The 16876-nt window shown below is 34.5% G+C and overlaps 2 protein-coding genes across 2 annotated transcripts in view; one reads left to right on the forward strand and one right to left on the reverse strand.

Moving 5' to 3' along the window:
* Positions 1–16876, forward strand: part of LOC126892547 (ADP-ribosylation factor 4-like) — a 76646-nt gene that overhangs the window by 56954 nt on the left and 2816 nt on the right. The window lies entirely within an intron of this gene.
* On the reverse strand, positions 4166–16757 carry LOC126892546 (zinc finger protein 271-like). Its single transcript, XM_050662106.1, has 2 exons — positions 16517–16757; positions 4166–5291 (listed from the first exon to the last, which is right to left on the reverse strand). The coding sequence occupies exons 1-2, from the start codon at positions 16659–16661 to the stop codon at positions 4594–4596; spliced, it is 843 nt and encodes a 280-aa protein (XP_050518063.1). The 5' UTR covers positions 16662–16757; the 3' UTR covers positions 4166–4593.

The following is a 16876-nucleotide window of genomic DNA, read 5'->3' on the forward strand; positions in this document are numbered from 1 at the left end:
TCCTTTGGACAGTCCTATCAGGGAAAGTGAATCAATCCCTGCCTTCCGCAGATTCCAGGGGTTTCCTGACCCGGGATACTAGTACCTGTTTAGGGTCCCTTGTCCAGGGTCACGGATGAAGACCACAACGGTATCCACGGCGGAGAAGAACATCTTCGGTACGGTGTGTATGGCGGAAGTGGCGACCCCCGATTTTAGGGTTGGTATAAAATTAAATGGGGTAGGTGGAACTCCTTAGCCATGGTGAAGGCAATTACCTAAGAGACGGTCACTCTAAATTCAAAACTCTGGTCCTCCAAGCTTGGGGGGTTGAGGCAATGGGCTTGCTCCTCATTCCTCGGAAAAAGTATATTGCAAAAAAACCCGAAAGTAAAGCCTCGGAAAAAGGACGGACATTCTGGAAAACGAAATTGGCAACGAAAACGGATATTGAATGTTGGAACGTGGAATATACAGGGTATTAAAGGAAAGACTGCAGAAGTTCAGCAAGAAAGTTTAAAAATGAACATGGACATTCTAGTGTTAACTGAGACCAAGAAGAAAGGACAAGGAGTAGACGATGTAGGAGAATATGTACACATATATAGTGGAGTCAGAAAGGATGAACGTGCCAAAAGAGGAGTATCCATACTCATTCATAAGAAGTATAAAAATCATATTACAAGTTGGCAAGCAATAAACGATAGAATAATAACAGCGAATTTGACCGTAAAGGGGCGTCGTTTATCAAGTGTAGGGGTATACGGACCGACTGATGATGCTAAAGTGGAAGAGAAAGAACAATATATCGCAACTTTAGAAGACACCATAATACAAATCGGTAAAAGTCGGGAGCTCTTAGTTTTAGGAGATATGAATGCACGAGTGGGCAAAAAAATAGGAAATAATGTCATTGGAAGGTATGGAGAAGAAATCCTAAATAATAATGGCGAGCGGTTAATAGAACTTTGTATGCGAAATGAACTAAAAGTCATGAACGGATTCTTCAAACACAAAGATATACATACTTACACGTGGATTCAAACAACACGCAATTTAAAATCGATTATTGATTATCTAATTGTGGCCCAAAAAACTAAACTGAGAATCCTTGATGTTAGAGCATACAGAGGAGCAGAAACTGGAAGTGACCATTACTTGATAAAATCCAAAATAATACTGCCTTCATGGGCCCAACAGAAACAGGGTGTCTCAGACTCAGGGAATGGAGAGAAAATTGAAGCGGTTCGATATAATCTAGAAAGTTTAGAACACCACAGTACAAAAATGCTATACAGAAGCCGACTAGATAATATATTGGATAAAGGAACACTGACACAAAACATAGAAAACGTACACCAACACATTATTTCAAGTATACACCAAGCCGCCAAAGAGGCGCTAGGTATAAAAGAAAATAGAATACATAAAGGTAATAGCTGGTGGAACGAACATCTACAAACACAAAAAGAAAATAAACAACAACTATACCAAAAATGGTTAAACACTGGCCGGATAGAAGACAAGGAAAAATACAGAAACGCCCTCAAAAAATTTAAACAAGACGTATGGCAGATAAAAAATGATTCATGGGAAAAGAAATGTAATGAGTTGGAAACATATATAGGTGGTAGGAGAAGTAGAGAATCGTGGAGGTTTATCAAAACACTGAGATCAGATACAACAGAAAATGTAAGGCTTGACAACATAGCAACAAATACATGGGAACAGCATTATAAATCTTTGCTGACTGAAGACCGCCCACAATACATACAAGAAGAATCAAACCCAGTAATAGTAGAAGGTGAAGAAATAACAATAACAACAGAAATGGTACAGAAAGCTATCTCGCATTTAAAAAATGGTCGGGCACCTGGCCCTGACAATGTTCCCGCAGAACTAATAAAATCAGGTTCAAAGAAATTAATCCGAATGATCACAGAATTCCTTCACAGAATAATTAACGGAGAACAAGTTCCGAAAAGCTGGAAAGAGGGCTGGATCTCTTCAATACACAAAAAGGGAAGTAAAAGTGATGTCAAGAATTATAGGGGAATAACTGTAACAAGCACAATGAGCCGTTTATATGGCAGAATACTGAAAACCATTATTTGCGAAGAATATCAACCCTATGAATCCGAAGAACAGTGTGGTTTCAGGGCCGGCCGATCTACGATTGATAATATATTCTGTCTAACACAGGTTATGGAAAAAAGACTAGAACGTGGACGAGACACACATATACTTTTTGTCGACCTAACGAAAGCATATGACATAGTGCCCGTGAAAAAATTGTGGGAGGTTTTGGACAATACACACATATCTGCAACTGTCATCAAAGCCATACAATGCCTCTATAAAGATTCTATGTCAAGGGTAAAGAGAGGTAACCATCTGTCATCTAGCTTCCAAGTAATAAAAGGCCTTAAACAAGGGTGCTGCTTATCTCCCATTCTTTTCAATATATATACCGACTGTGCTCTCAGACTTTGGAAGCAGAAATGCAGTGGTACGGGTATACCAATCGGAGACGTAACATTATACACTTTGAACTACGCAGACGACCAGGTGGTAGTTGCCCAAGATAAGGAAGACTTAGAATATATGACCAGAAAATTGATGGAAAAATACAGGAAATGGGGTTTAGAGGTAAACATAAGGAAAACACAATATCTACACATCGGTAACCAAATACAACAGGAGGACCTAGATCTTGACGGAAGTGACTGCATCAGGGGTTGTACAGAGTATATATATCTAGGGATTAAATTAACAAATAGTGGAAGAACGGAACCCAGTATAGATGATAGAGTGACGAAGGCTAGAAAGGTTACTAGAGCCCTAAACCCTGTCTTATTGCAACATAACATAAATTTAAATACAAAAATGAGGATGTACGACGTTATTCTGAAACCAATTTTAACGTATGGCTCCGAAGTGTGGCAAATGACAAAAAAATCCGAAAATAAGCTGCTTACCACTGAAATGGATTTTTTTAGAAGATCTGCCAGAATATCGAGATGGGATTATGTTCGAAATGAACAGATCAGAGAAAAAGTAGGTAAGCAGAAAACAATAGTGGACGAGGTACAACGAAACCAACTTACCTGGTATGGACACGTCCAACGAATGGGAGATGAAAGATTACCAAAAATTACAATGAGATGGATACCGCCAGAAAAACGGAAAAGAGGAAGGCCACCGACCTCCTGGAAACAAGGAATTACAAAAGCCATGGCAGAAAGAAATCTTCAAGAAAATGACTGGCTAGATCGACAGGCTTGGCGATTGGGTACCGGAAGGCGTAGAACGCTATAGAACCGGTTATATATATATATATATATATATATATATATATATATATATATATATATATATATATATATATATATATCCATAAAGGCAAAATAGAGGGCCGTAGAGGTGTAGGAAGAAAACAAGTTTCTTGGTTAAAAAACATTCGTGAATGGACTCGGATATCAAATGCAGGACAATTATTCCATATTGCAGAAGATCGAGAAGCCTTCGCAATGGAGATCGCCAACGTGGATAATTCTGATATGGCACGTGAAGAAGATCCAGGAATACGAAAACCAGGATATACAAAACAATTGTGCAACCTTCTCTTATGCACGGAAGATAAACTTGGGTGTTAAGTCAGAAAAATACACAGAAATTGGATCAATGGGAAAAAAAGATATTACGCAAGATATATGGAGGGACAAAGGACAATGACGGCATATCGAGAAGAACAAATAAGGAAGTAATGGAGCTCTACAACCAAACAAGCATAATACAAAAAGTAACAGCACAAAAAGCACGTTGGATGGGACATGTTTACAGGATGCCCACAAACAGACATGCACAAAAAGTATTGACAGGAGCGGGCCGAAAGCGCAGACGAGGACGACCAAAAAAGAAGTGGTTAGAAGAGGTTAAAACTAAGGATACCGGACTGGGAGGAAAAGACGAAAAACAGAGATGAGTGTGCGCTAATCTGGTCCGTTCTCAGATGTGACTTTCATCTCTGTCATGTTACTGTCAAGAAACTATTCAAAATAATTGTCTTTCCATACAAAAAATACAGTAATTAATAGTATTGTTACTCTGCTTTAAAATAACATTATTCAAACACCAAGAATACTTTAAAACTTTTACAACTTTAACAAAATGAAAACTATAAACGTCAAATACAGCTGATCTATTGTCAAGTTTATATGTTAATATTCAGTTTCTGTACATTTTCTGACGTTCTAAACGTCACTAGACATTAAAATAAACATTGCAATAAGTGAAGAGTCCAGGGCCTAGATTCCGTGCACTGTAGATATCTACATGTCGCTTTCTATCGATATTTGAATATCAAAATATATGAATTTTTAGCTTTAATTGAATTATTTTCTAGTTTTGCTCTAGTTTATCAATTAGAGTATAACCTAGCAAAACTAGAAAATAATTCAATTAAAGCTAAAAATTCAAATATTTTGATATTCAAATATCGATAGAAAGCGACATGTAGATATCTACAGTGCACGGAATCTAGGCCCTGGATTGTAATAGCTCAATGTTCCTATGTGTCTACTAAGAAGGTGGCGGTTACTGTATATAACGTTTTTACTCCCTATGTACTTTTTTATGCGTTATTAAATTGCCTTGAAGTGAAAACTGCCTTAGACAAATTTCACACTTGTAAGGTTTTTCCCCAGTATGTGTTCGCAAGTGTGTTTTCAATTTATCAGCTGCAACAAACCGCTTACAGCAAATTTCACACTTGTGATTCTTCTCTCCACTGTGTCCTTTCTTATGCCTTATCAAATGGCTTTGCTGAGAAAATTGCACTGGACAAAGGTCGCACTTATAAGGTTTTTCCCCAGTATGTGTTCGCAAGTGCCTTTTCAAATCACATGCAGCAATGAATGGCTTACTACAAATGTCACATTCGAAAGGTTTTTCACCAGTATGTGCTCGCAAGTGCTTCTTCAAATTATCTGCTGACGTATATGTCTTACAGCAAATGTTACACTTGTAGCCCTTTTCTCCAGTGTGTACTTTCTTATGTTTTTTCAAATAACTTTTCTGGGAAAACTGCCCAAGACATATTTCACACTTGTAAGGTTTTTCCCCCGCATGTATTCTCAAATGTATCTTTACGTGACCAGCTGTAGTGAATTGTTTCAAGCAAATTTCACACTTGTATGGTTTTTGTTGTATTATGGTTTCTTTGGCATGTTGACTTATTGGTTGTTGTTTGTCGTATGAGCGTTTAGGTGATGTCTTTGTAATTTCCGTTTTATTGTTGATTTCGGGAAAACCTAAAATATAAACCAAAGTATAAAAAGTTGTTTTTTACTGCAAGGAATACTGCAAAATTAGTGCAGAAACTAAACAAAAGGAATACAAACTAGGTACAGTTGACTCCAGGGTTCTTTACCCGTGCGTCATTAACACTTGGAGAGATAAAACACATAATTTTTATCTATTATCACTGTCTTCCACGCATGAAACTAAAGACAAACCAGCTACCGCCTATTATTAAGTAAAGACACATGTTATTTTTATGAACGCTCTAAAATCAGTATATCGAAAAGAGGTATAAAACTGACGCTTGGAGACGTTTTCAGATTTTAAGTACAATTTGTGACGTTTCTGGTTTGTTTACTTTTGTGGCTGTCACGTTGTTGTTGGAATTTTACTGTTTTTTGTCCTGTTTTTGCATTTAGAAGATATTTATATTACACAAACAGTTGTTTTCAAAACTAATTTTATATTGGAGTTTAAAATGTTATGGGTTTAATTTATTTTGCCATTAATTTACATACAAAGTTAACCTCATTCACACAGTTAACGAATGGATTTCTTTTAAGTTTTCGCAGAAGTCAAAGAAATGACAAAAAGAAACTATTTTACTGAATTTTTTATAAATTGTTTATTTATTTATTAATCACTTATAATATTAAAAGAATGTATTAAAATACTTCAAATTTAGCTGTTTTTCTGCACCACAATTTTAGAGCAAAACTAACATTTTACATTTTGTTTATTTCATGGACGTATAAATAAAGATGGACTAGGCATGCCCTACTCTCTGTTCACCGAAATTTGAAACCAAACAGTTTATAGGCGCGCGGAAGGGGACGAGGTGATAGACTGTGACATTTCATTCTTAGTCAGTGGCGTACCTTCCAATAATTGAACGGTATTTGAAACATTTTTTTTATTTGAATAAATGATTGCTAATGGTATTTTTAGTATCGTAAACATATACAAATATTTGAAAGAAGTGAGAAACAACGAAAAATAAATAATTTTAATTTTCAATGTATAGAATATATTTACAAACATTGTTTTACACAAAAGAATAAAGATGAGTTAGTATTCAAAATCACAAATTACTATTATGCTATATTATACAATATTTTATTTAAACTAAAATAATACATAATAGGATGCATCGAAAAAATAAAAGTTTGAAATGTTATATCTAATAGTGTGAAAAAGTTGCTAGTGTTATTTTTTAGCATATTACATAGTATTTTTATTTTTTTTTACAAATTTTTTGCCTCCCCAACGACCTTGAATTTTATTAAATATCTGATTTTTATGTAAATTTCAATTTATTTTATTTGGAATAAAATATGTGCTAACTCGATCTGAGATCAATTAAAGAAAACTTAAAATGTTGTCAATTGCAAATGTCTCTTACGGTCATGGTCCTCTTTTGCTATTGATTTTGCCTTAGATTATAAGTGGGAGCAATTCATTCACTTTTGATTTCATTCATAGAGCAAGGTGGAGAAAACTTAGCACTTAAGTACTCTAGTTCACAATGAAATACCCAGCTGGCGGTTGCATATAATTTTTTGCATTTTGTAAAACACTGTACGTGCCTTTTCCAGAAGTGTTCTTATTTCTAGTAAGTGGTCCCAAGTTTCATCAAGATTACATCCAAGGTACATCCATTCATTCTTGCCACTCTGGCGAGATGTTCCGTCGACATTGACCTTCACCCTTCTGTTTTGGTGCTTGCTGATGGCCATCGTTTTTGTCTTCTTTGTATTCAATTTCATTCCAAATTCTCTACAGGCTGTCGTTACTCGGTCCATTAGGCGTTGCAGTGCTTCAGCATTATCTAGCAGAATAACCGGGTCATCAGGGTATCGCAGGTTATTTATACATTGCCCGTGTAATAATACCAATATATTTTACAAATTAATATACCTGCGCATTTATAATATGTATTAAACAAAAATCTTACATAACCTTATATAGAACAATACGAGTTTGACATGTATAGTATAGATAGATAACTTTGTTTCACACTCTGAAGAACAAAGAGAAACAGTAGGTATAGCCGGTAGCTGATGTGGCAAATAAATATGTATTTTTTATATCTGCTTTAAAAAGCAGACTAAAAATCTAAAAATTAAAGGAGTAACACAGAAAACACCTATTAACCTATGACATGCCAATAGTGTCAAAATTTCATAAATGTAAATAGTGTCAAAATTTCATAACAGTGGAGTAAACTTAGCTGCTGTGGTAAAAAAATATGTGTTTTTAAAAGGACGACTAAAAATCTAAAAGTTAAAGGAGTAACGCAGAAAACACAAAAAATCGCTAATATATCTTCATTAACCTATAAAATGCCAATAGTGTTAAAATTTCATAAATGTAAATAGTGTCAAAATTTCATAACAGTGGAGTAAACTTGGCTGCTGTGGTAAAAATATGTGTTTTTAAAAGGACGACTAAAAATCTAAAAGTTAAAGGAGTAACACAAAAAATCGCTAATATATCTTCATTAACCTATAAAATGCCAATAGTGTTGATTCTTTACTGGGAACCTGCACATTATAATAATATATCGAATTAATATATTTATAGAAATTATATTGTAGATTCGAATAAATAAATAAATGTATTTATAATACTACAAAATTTACTTTACTTCACAAAATTATGAAGTTTTATTTATTTTATTTAAATTCAAGGATTACGTAATATCATATCCCTGTGCTACGTCAATGGATGTTGTTTATAATATGTACTCCATAAATACTTACGAATGAAATGACAGTTGTGGATGTAAATATGCAGTTTTCCTGCATACGACAACGACACAGTTACGCACCACGATTAGGACACTTAACGATTACGATTGTTCAATTCAAAGTCAAAATACGCTAACAAATTCACTCAAATGACACAAATAAGGAAATTCTGAAATTATCAACACAACCGTAAACAACACGAGACGCCACGTTCCTTCTTCTTGAAGCACTATGATTGGTTGATATTACCAGTGGTGCCAAGTTTCACAAATAGTTTAAATTGTCAGAATATAGTTTCATTTAATAATTAAAAAATTAATGTTTTTCTTTTAATTCCTTGGTTGCGGAATAAGTATATTTAGAAATGGTTTCTAGTAACTAAGTAATATATTTTGATTTATAAATTAAAAGTAAATTATACTAAAAATTGAAAATTATTTTAAATATTGACTTGAAAACAAAATAATATGACAACGTCAAATTAAGGATTTGTGGCTATGACTGTGACGATCTCGTGGCTTCAAGTAAAGATGTAAATAACCCGGTCCATCTTTATTTATACGTCCATTTTCTGTCACTTGCTGTTGCGTGGAGTTCAGACTTATTTTGTATGCTTTAATTAAATGATGACGCACGCGTAAAGAATCGTGGACTCAACTGTATATGAGAAATAAACGTAGTACCCATCAATCTAAAATAAGCAAGAAGATTCAAGTAAATATACACTTCTCGCAGAAATTAACGCACCACCTTAAAAATGAGTCATTTTTGATGTCTCGACTTTCCTAAACCGGTTGTCGTCAGATTTAAGTGATCTTTTAATATGTTATAGCCTTATTCTTTAACAATATCGCTGTAATAATATTGTTGCTTGATAGGTAAATTGTCATTGTATACCGGGTGTACCAATCAAACTGTGATTCTTTCTCAAAGTTCACGTGACCCTGTGGAATATTCTAGAATTTATAAAATACTGAAATTTTGGCTAACTATAGCCTCATGTTTTCTTAACATTCTGTTTTTTGATTCATTCGCTTATGTCGGATAATGAAAAAGTTAGCTACTTGAACAACTACGTTTTTCGTCAATACAGGGTGTTTTTAAATAAGTATGGTAAACTTTAAGGGGTAATTCTGCATGAAAAAATGACAGTTTGCTTTATAAACGTATGCCCGCAAATGCTTCGTTTCCGAGATAGTGGGCGTTGAAATATTTTAGTCCATATTACCTGTATTCACGCCAATGGTGAATATAAAATTCTTAATTGTATGTCAAGAAATGCGCAATAACTACCGTTTAAAACACACCAAATTTCATTTCCATGTCTCAACCCATTTTATAGCAATAAAATAAATCGTCAGTTTGTACAAAAATTTCAGCACCTTGTATCTCGGAAATGAAGCAGTTAGACCTGGATCCCGCGTACCAAAAAAATTGATTAATAGCAAGCTGAAAATTTGTCAATAGCTTAAAGGTGTCTAGTCGGACAAACTTTGCTAGTTTTAACAGTCATAAACTTGTAAGGATGACAAGTTCCACAATTAAAATCACGTTCCACAATTAAAACTTCCCCTGTTCCAGTGTTCCCATACATTAAAGTTTGTCCGACTAGACACCATTAAATTATTAACAAATTTTTAGCTTGCTATTAATCAACTTGTACGCGGGATCCAGGCCTAATAAGTTTATAAAGCAAACTGTGAATTACCTCTTAAAGTTTGTTGCATACTCTGTATTGATGAAAAGCATAGCTAACTGTTGAAGTATCGTAACTTTTTTATTATCCAACATAAGCGATTGAATAAAAAAAAAACAGAATGTTAAGAAAACCTGAGGCTGTAGTTGGGTTTTAATTTAAGTATTTTATAAATGCTAGAATATTCCACAGGGTGTGGTGAACTTTCAGAAAAAAACAGTTTGATTGATACACCCGGTATACAATGACAATTTACCTGTCTAGCAACAATATTATTACAACAGTATTGCTAAATAATAAGGCTATAACATATTAAAAAATCACTTAAATCAGACAACAGGTTTAGGAAATTTGAGACATCAAAATTTTTTAAGGTGGTGCGCACCACATTTTTAAGGTGGTGCGTTAACTTCTTGGAGAAGTGTATGTGTATGAACCACCAACAGCTTGAATATGTAAACCAATACAAATATTGTTCGTCCACTATAACTTTTCCCATGAGTCACGATTCATTTTTAAATAAATTAAGTCAAGATATAAAGTGAAACGAATGTGAATGTGTATAATATACATCTTGTATACTGTATACTATATACTACACACATCGGCGTACGTTTCACTTTATGTTTTGACTTAATTCTTTGAAAATGAATCGTGACACATGGGAAAAGTTAGAGCGAACGAACAATATCTTGGCTGCTGGTTCAACAATCAACTTGATTATAAACAAGAAATAAGAACGAGACTAGAGGTAGCCTAATAAGGCTTTATTAAAATGAAAAGCTTATTTTGTAACAGTAGCGTTAATATCAGCCTTCTGCATTGCTATGTATGGTCAATACATTTGTATGAAATGGAGGCCTGAACGCTCAACATACCTAATGCTGATGAATAATTTAGAAGTCTTTGAATTCTGGCTTTATAGAAGAATCTTGAAAATATCTTGGACAACCCACACCATCAACGAAAATGTCCTGATGAGAATAGGTACAGATAGGAACAAGGGCGGATCCAGGGAGGAGGCCATGTCTATAGCCCCTCCCGAGAATTTAAAAAAATATAAATTTAATTATTTGCAGTTCAAATGTTTTTATTTTCAAACACATATACACATATGTACAAAATGGGGATAAATATGTCTTCTTGACTATAATTGAACAAAAGCAGCAATGGAAGCTTCAAGAACTACATAGGCTCTTTTGTAAATCAAAATGTTGATAACTTTACAAAGTGCCAATTGTTAGAACGACCTTGGCAGCCATCAAAAACGTATCAATTTCCATATTCTGTACACACAAAAAATAAAAAAGAAATGAAATGTTACTTGGATCACTAATACTTAGAACAAAGGGGTTGGTTGGTACTTTCGCACATTCAAAAGGTTTTGCAAGTATTGCGTTTTATTATTCTAATAAAAATATGGCCACAATAAAGGGATGACAGCCCAAAACCTTGTCACGAAACCTTTAACATCTTTCGCCAAACTCATGGGCAAAGACAGAGCCATACAAACCCATGAAAAAACATCATACCACAGGGAGTGCGTTCAGGTTGGGCTGAATTTTCTACAAAGTTATTGCAACCCACAAAAGTTAGTCATTCACCAGATAGACTCTCAGAGGTCTAAACAGATCCAAGAAAATAGAGTAAGACTACGACCAATAGTGTTCTTAGGTCGACAAAATATTCCTCTAGGAGGCCATTGTGATAATGGCATCCTGCGTCTAGACGAAGATGCTCTGGAGCTGGACCTAGCAATGAGGGGGAATGTAACGGTTTAAACTCGCTTCGTGAGATAATACTCTCAAACAACACCTATCCACAGCATTTTCCCGAGCAACATACATTAGTAGCACGAGTCTATTCTAGTCTGTATCAATTGATAACATGTTTTGGTGAAGAAATAATTAAAAAAATATTGAATCAGGTTCAAAGTGCAAATTATTACTCTGTCAGATTTGACGAAACGACCGACGCCGACGTATCCCACGTGGAACGGCTTTGTGTTAATTTGAGATACATACACAATAATACATTCGTGAAGACTTCGTCAAGTTCATTGACGCTTATGAGAACATAAAAATAATTAGTGAAAATCAAGAAAGAGGGGAAAAATAAGGCCTAACAGGAGAAGCATTGGGAAAAATAGTATTAAAGTTGTTGAAACAACTGTACTTGAATCCTGAAACTGGAAGAAATGTGTAGAAATCGGAACTAACTTTAATATTACTTTGATAACGATAAGTTTTGAATGTCTTTATGACACTCAAGAGTGTGTGAAAAGTGCCTTAAAACTCACCATTGTAACCCTAAGTTTTAAAAATTACCCCCAGACCCCCCGGTACCGCCTCCCCAAATAAAGTTCATGGCCCCTCCCGAAAATCGGTCCTAGATCCGCCCTTGGATAGGAAGCTGCCAAAGATCATCGTAGAAAACCTACTTGGGACACATAATGAAAAACGAAAAGTACCATCTCCTGTAACTGATTATCCAGGGGAAGTTTGAAGGAAAAAGGGTCCGATAGGTGCCAGCTTTCATGGCTTAGAAATATCAGAGACTGCACCGGCTCTTATTCAATATCTTTGTTTAGAGACACATTGGACAGGGATAGATTTGCCAGAGTAGTCGCTAGGGTGTTTCATTAATAATTGTCCATATAGTAACTGGAACAACCTTAGCACAAAATACGAAGATTTAACCTAAAATACTTAAATGAAATGTGGTTCCTTACTGAGTTACAGGGTGTTTTATCTAAATATTTAAAAACTATTTTTGCTCAGAATTTTAAAAATATTCGACGTATCCTTTTCATACTTGGCAATAAGTATAGGTACTGTACAAACTACTAAATTATGTTAAACAAACGCGTTCTGGCTATTACCAGAGGCATACGACGGGGGAAAGTGAATGGTTGACCCTTTTCAAATTCTACGCCAGTGGCGGAATTGCTATTTTAGTCCAATATTTGGATTCTACAATACTTTCTGTGAAAATAATGTACTCTTCATTGGTAACCATAAAGTCATTAGTTTTCGAGATATTTGAAGTTTAAAATTCAACGGCACATCTATTTTGGTTAATGTATTATGCCCCTTCATTTTTAACATCAAATATCTCGAAAAATAATGATTTTATCGTTACGAATAAAGAGTATATTATTTACATAGAAAGTAATGGAGACTCTAAAAGTTACGCTAAAATAGAAATTCCATCAGTGGTGTCGAATTTGAAAAGGGCCAACCATTCACTTTTTCTTCTACGCCTCTGGTAGTGGCTAGAAACGTTTATTTAACATCCAATAGTAGGGTGTACAGTATCTACACTTGTTGACAAGTATGATAAGGATATTTGAAACACTTTTAAAGTACTGGGTACAAAAATTTTTTAAATTCTAAATCAAACATACCTGTTACATAAATATTAACTACAGTAAAGCGTCGATAATCCGAACTAATTGGTACAGGGGTAGTTCGGATTATCAAATTGTTCGGATTATCGAACATATGTTCAAAATACATACAAATCTCATAAACATAGTACATGTACATATATGTACATACGTTTTAGTTACAAGGAATAAAACACCTGCGTAATAAACAAATATATTGTATTTCTGCATAAACAAAACAAAAATCTGCTGTCATATTTTGCCCATATTGTCATATTAAATCCAAAAATTCGGTCCGCGATCATATTTTTTAATTTTATAATTTTTTTTGCGTTCGGATTAGCGATCGTTCGGATTACTAGGGTTCGGATTATCGATGCTCTACTGTAATTGTATCCAGCACCTACTTTAAAAGTATTCGACATATCCTTATCATACTTGGTTGTATGTGTAGGTACTGTACACCATACTATATGTTAAATAAACCTTTCTGGCTACTACCAGAGGCGTACAACAGGGGAAAGTGAAAGGTTGACCCTTTCCACGTTCCACGCCACTGGCAGAATTACTATTTTAGTGCAATTTTTCGATTCTCCAACATTTTTTATGTAAATAACATACTCTTCATTCGTACTGATAAAATCATTAGTTTTCGAGATATTTGAAATTAAAAATGAAGGGGCACAATACATTAACCAAAATAGCTGTACCCTTGCATTTTCAACTTCAAATATCTCGAAAACTAATGACTTTATTGTTACGAATGAAGAGTACATTATTTTCATAGAAATTATTGGAGAATCCAAATATTGGACTAAAATAGCAATTCCACCAGTGGCGTAGAATTTGGAAAGGGTCAACTATTCACTTTCCCCCGTCGTACGCCTCTGGTAATAGACAGAAACGTTTGTTTAACACAATTTAGTAGTTTGTGCAGTAAGTATACATCCTGCTAAGTATGAAAAGGATACATCGAATAGTTCTAAAATGCTAAGCAAAAATAATTTTTAAATTGTTAGACAAAACACCCTGTAACTCAGTAAGGAACCACATTTTTTTTAAGTGTTTTTGGTTAAATCTTCTTTTTTTGAGGTAAGGTTTCTCCAGTTACTATATGGACAATTATTAATGAAACACTTTGTATACATTGTAAATCCCAAATCATGATTTCCAAAGTTTATACATTGTAAATTATGATTCGGGAGTGCTCCTAGTACCATTTAACGTATCTTGGTTCGTTTATCTCTACTGCATCTTGATTATAAATTTAGTATATAGTTCCGAACAAGGGTAGACTGTTTACTGATATGAAATTTATATCAATGAATTCTGTTTCACTTACTGATTGTACAATAGTTTTTTTTATTGGGGCAAGCGTTATTTTTCATGTTTAATTTAGTGCCTTATTTTTTTTCATGTTTAGTACCACAGGGTACCGTTCTCGGCCCATTTGTATATCTGATATTTACAGCTGACATGCCAACCAGAAATGATACCTTCTTAGCTACTTTTGCCGATGATATGGGAATCTTAGCAGTGGATGTCGACCCTAATATAGCATCAGAAAAAGTTCAAAATCATTTAGACCAATTACAAAACTGGCTCAAGCGATGGAAAATAAATGTTAATACAGTGGAACCCCGATAAGTCGGCCCCCGATAACCCGGAAGTCCGGCTAACCCGGACCGATTTTTATCAGACAAACATTTCAACAATAAAAATGTATTGCTGTTACAAAATCTCGTAAACCTAATTCATTCATTTGGTGACGTCAATATACGAACGAAACGATTGATGAATCCGACATTGCTGAAAATATCAGGGCCAGGGTGCAGATGGGACCCTGTCGCGCAATTCGCAGCAAATAAAATAGTCGTATGTTTTTGGCTTCATTTTATTTCGTTTATACATACGCATTTTCAAGGTTCACGAGGTTTTGTACCAACTCAATGTAATATAATATTTGAGAGATAATGGAACCGGATTGAACTACATATAACATAGTAAAAATGACTCATGGTACACCACATTCATTGTCGAAAACAACATGCACCTGTATTATCCTTTATTTTTTTGAAACTGTGTGTTAGCATTGTTTAGAAAAGACTATTAAAATTCTTTTTTTAACAATGGTCTTAGTCATCACTTTTATTAAATAACATAACATCAGAGACGGTATTATGTGTAGTAAAGTCGTATTATTGTTCGCTTCCGTTTTGTAATCGTTCGTAAATTTATTCAGATTTTGTGTTTGTGTGTCTTTTGTCTATAAGGGCAACAAAACGTAAAAATGTTGTAGTGACAATGGAAAAGAAACTAGAAGCATTAAGTAGAATTGATAAAGGTAAATCTTGCAGCATTATATTATGGTGTCGGTACATCTACAGTATCGGATTGGAAGAAAAATAGAACTAAAATCGAAGAATTTTTTTTTTCAAAATGATAACAAAAGACAGTTTAATCGGTGCAAAGCTAATAAAGCTAAGAATGAGACTTTTGACGACGCTTTGTATGTGTGGTTTTGTGTGGAATGCGAACGTGGTTTACCAGTGTCTGTGTGACAATTATAACGGAGTTTATCTGTAAGCATACCATATTTTATTAATTTTTACCATTTTCTCCGGCTAACCCGGATTTTCGATAACCCGGATCGGCCGCGGTCCCAATTAATCCGAGTTAACGGGGTTCCACTGTACCAGCAAATCAGTACAAATTACTTTTATAACCAGAAAATCTACATGTCCTCAAGTTTCTATAAATAATACTCCGATTCCCATCAAGCCAGTTGTCAAATACTTGGGATTGCATCTGGATGAAAAACTCATATGGAAAACACACATTACAATTAAACGTAAACAATTGGATCTTAAACTAAAACATATAAACTGGCTATTTAACAAGAAGTCTCAGTTATCTCTTGAAAATAAACTGCTTCTGAAATATAAAATAAACTATACTTATACCAGTTTGGTCTTACGGAATAGAACTATGGGGCTGCAGTAAACCTTCAAATACGAAGATACTCCAAACATTCCAATCCAAAATTCTTCATATGATAAGTAAAGCTCCATGGTAGATATGTATCCAACCAGACACTTCACAATGATCTGGACGTCCCACTAATCAAGGACTTAATAAAAAATTGTTCAATAAAATATAAAAGTCGCACCACTGACCACACCAAAGAATTGATAAATAATTTATTCACCCAACCACTTGCTGACAGAAGACTAAAGAGAATATGGCCAGACGACCTATCACAATAAACAATAATACTTAGAGAAGCATCACTGGATAGTACCAAGGTACTCGCCTTAATTTACTTTCAGACTATTTACTTATTACTTTGTGTTTAGAGTAGATTGTAAAAATGCAGTGTATCAAAAAAAATTAGTGCCTCACCTGAATCATCTTGCTGTGTTTCCTTTTTAACATCTTTTATATCTTCTGTGGATACCCCACTCTGCATATTATATGGTACGTCTTCACTACTAAATCCATTATCATATTGCTCAAGTTCTTCCTTAATTTCTACCTTAATATCCATTATACTCGTGTAATGAATGCTATTTTTATTCACTTTTTATTTCATTTTTCACTGTTTTGTTTTGGTTCTGTAATTTCACGCGCCACCTGTGGCCACCTGCCAGACAACGAACTGTCAAATTAATTGACACTATTGATTTGACAGTGCTTACTTGACAGTTCATTCGTTCGTTGGTGTCTAACACGTCTGTTTTGTTGTTTGTTTGGGTTTATATG

This window comes from Diabrotica virgifera, chromosome 9, assembly GCF_917563875.1.
Source record: "Diabrotica virgifera virgifera chromosome 9, PGI_DIABVI_V3a".
Lineage (NCBI taxonomy): Eukaryota > Metazoa > Arthropoda > Insecta > Coleoptera > Chrysomelidae > Diabrotica > Diabrotica virgifera.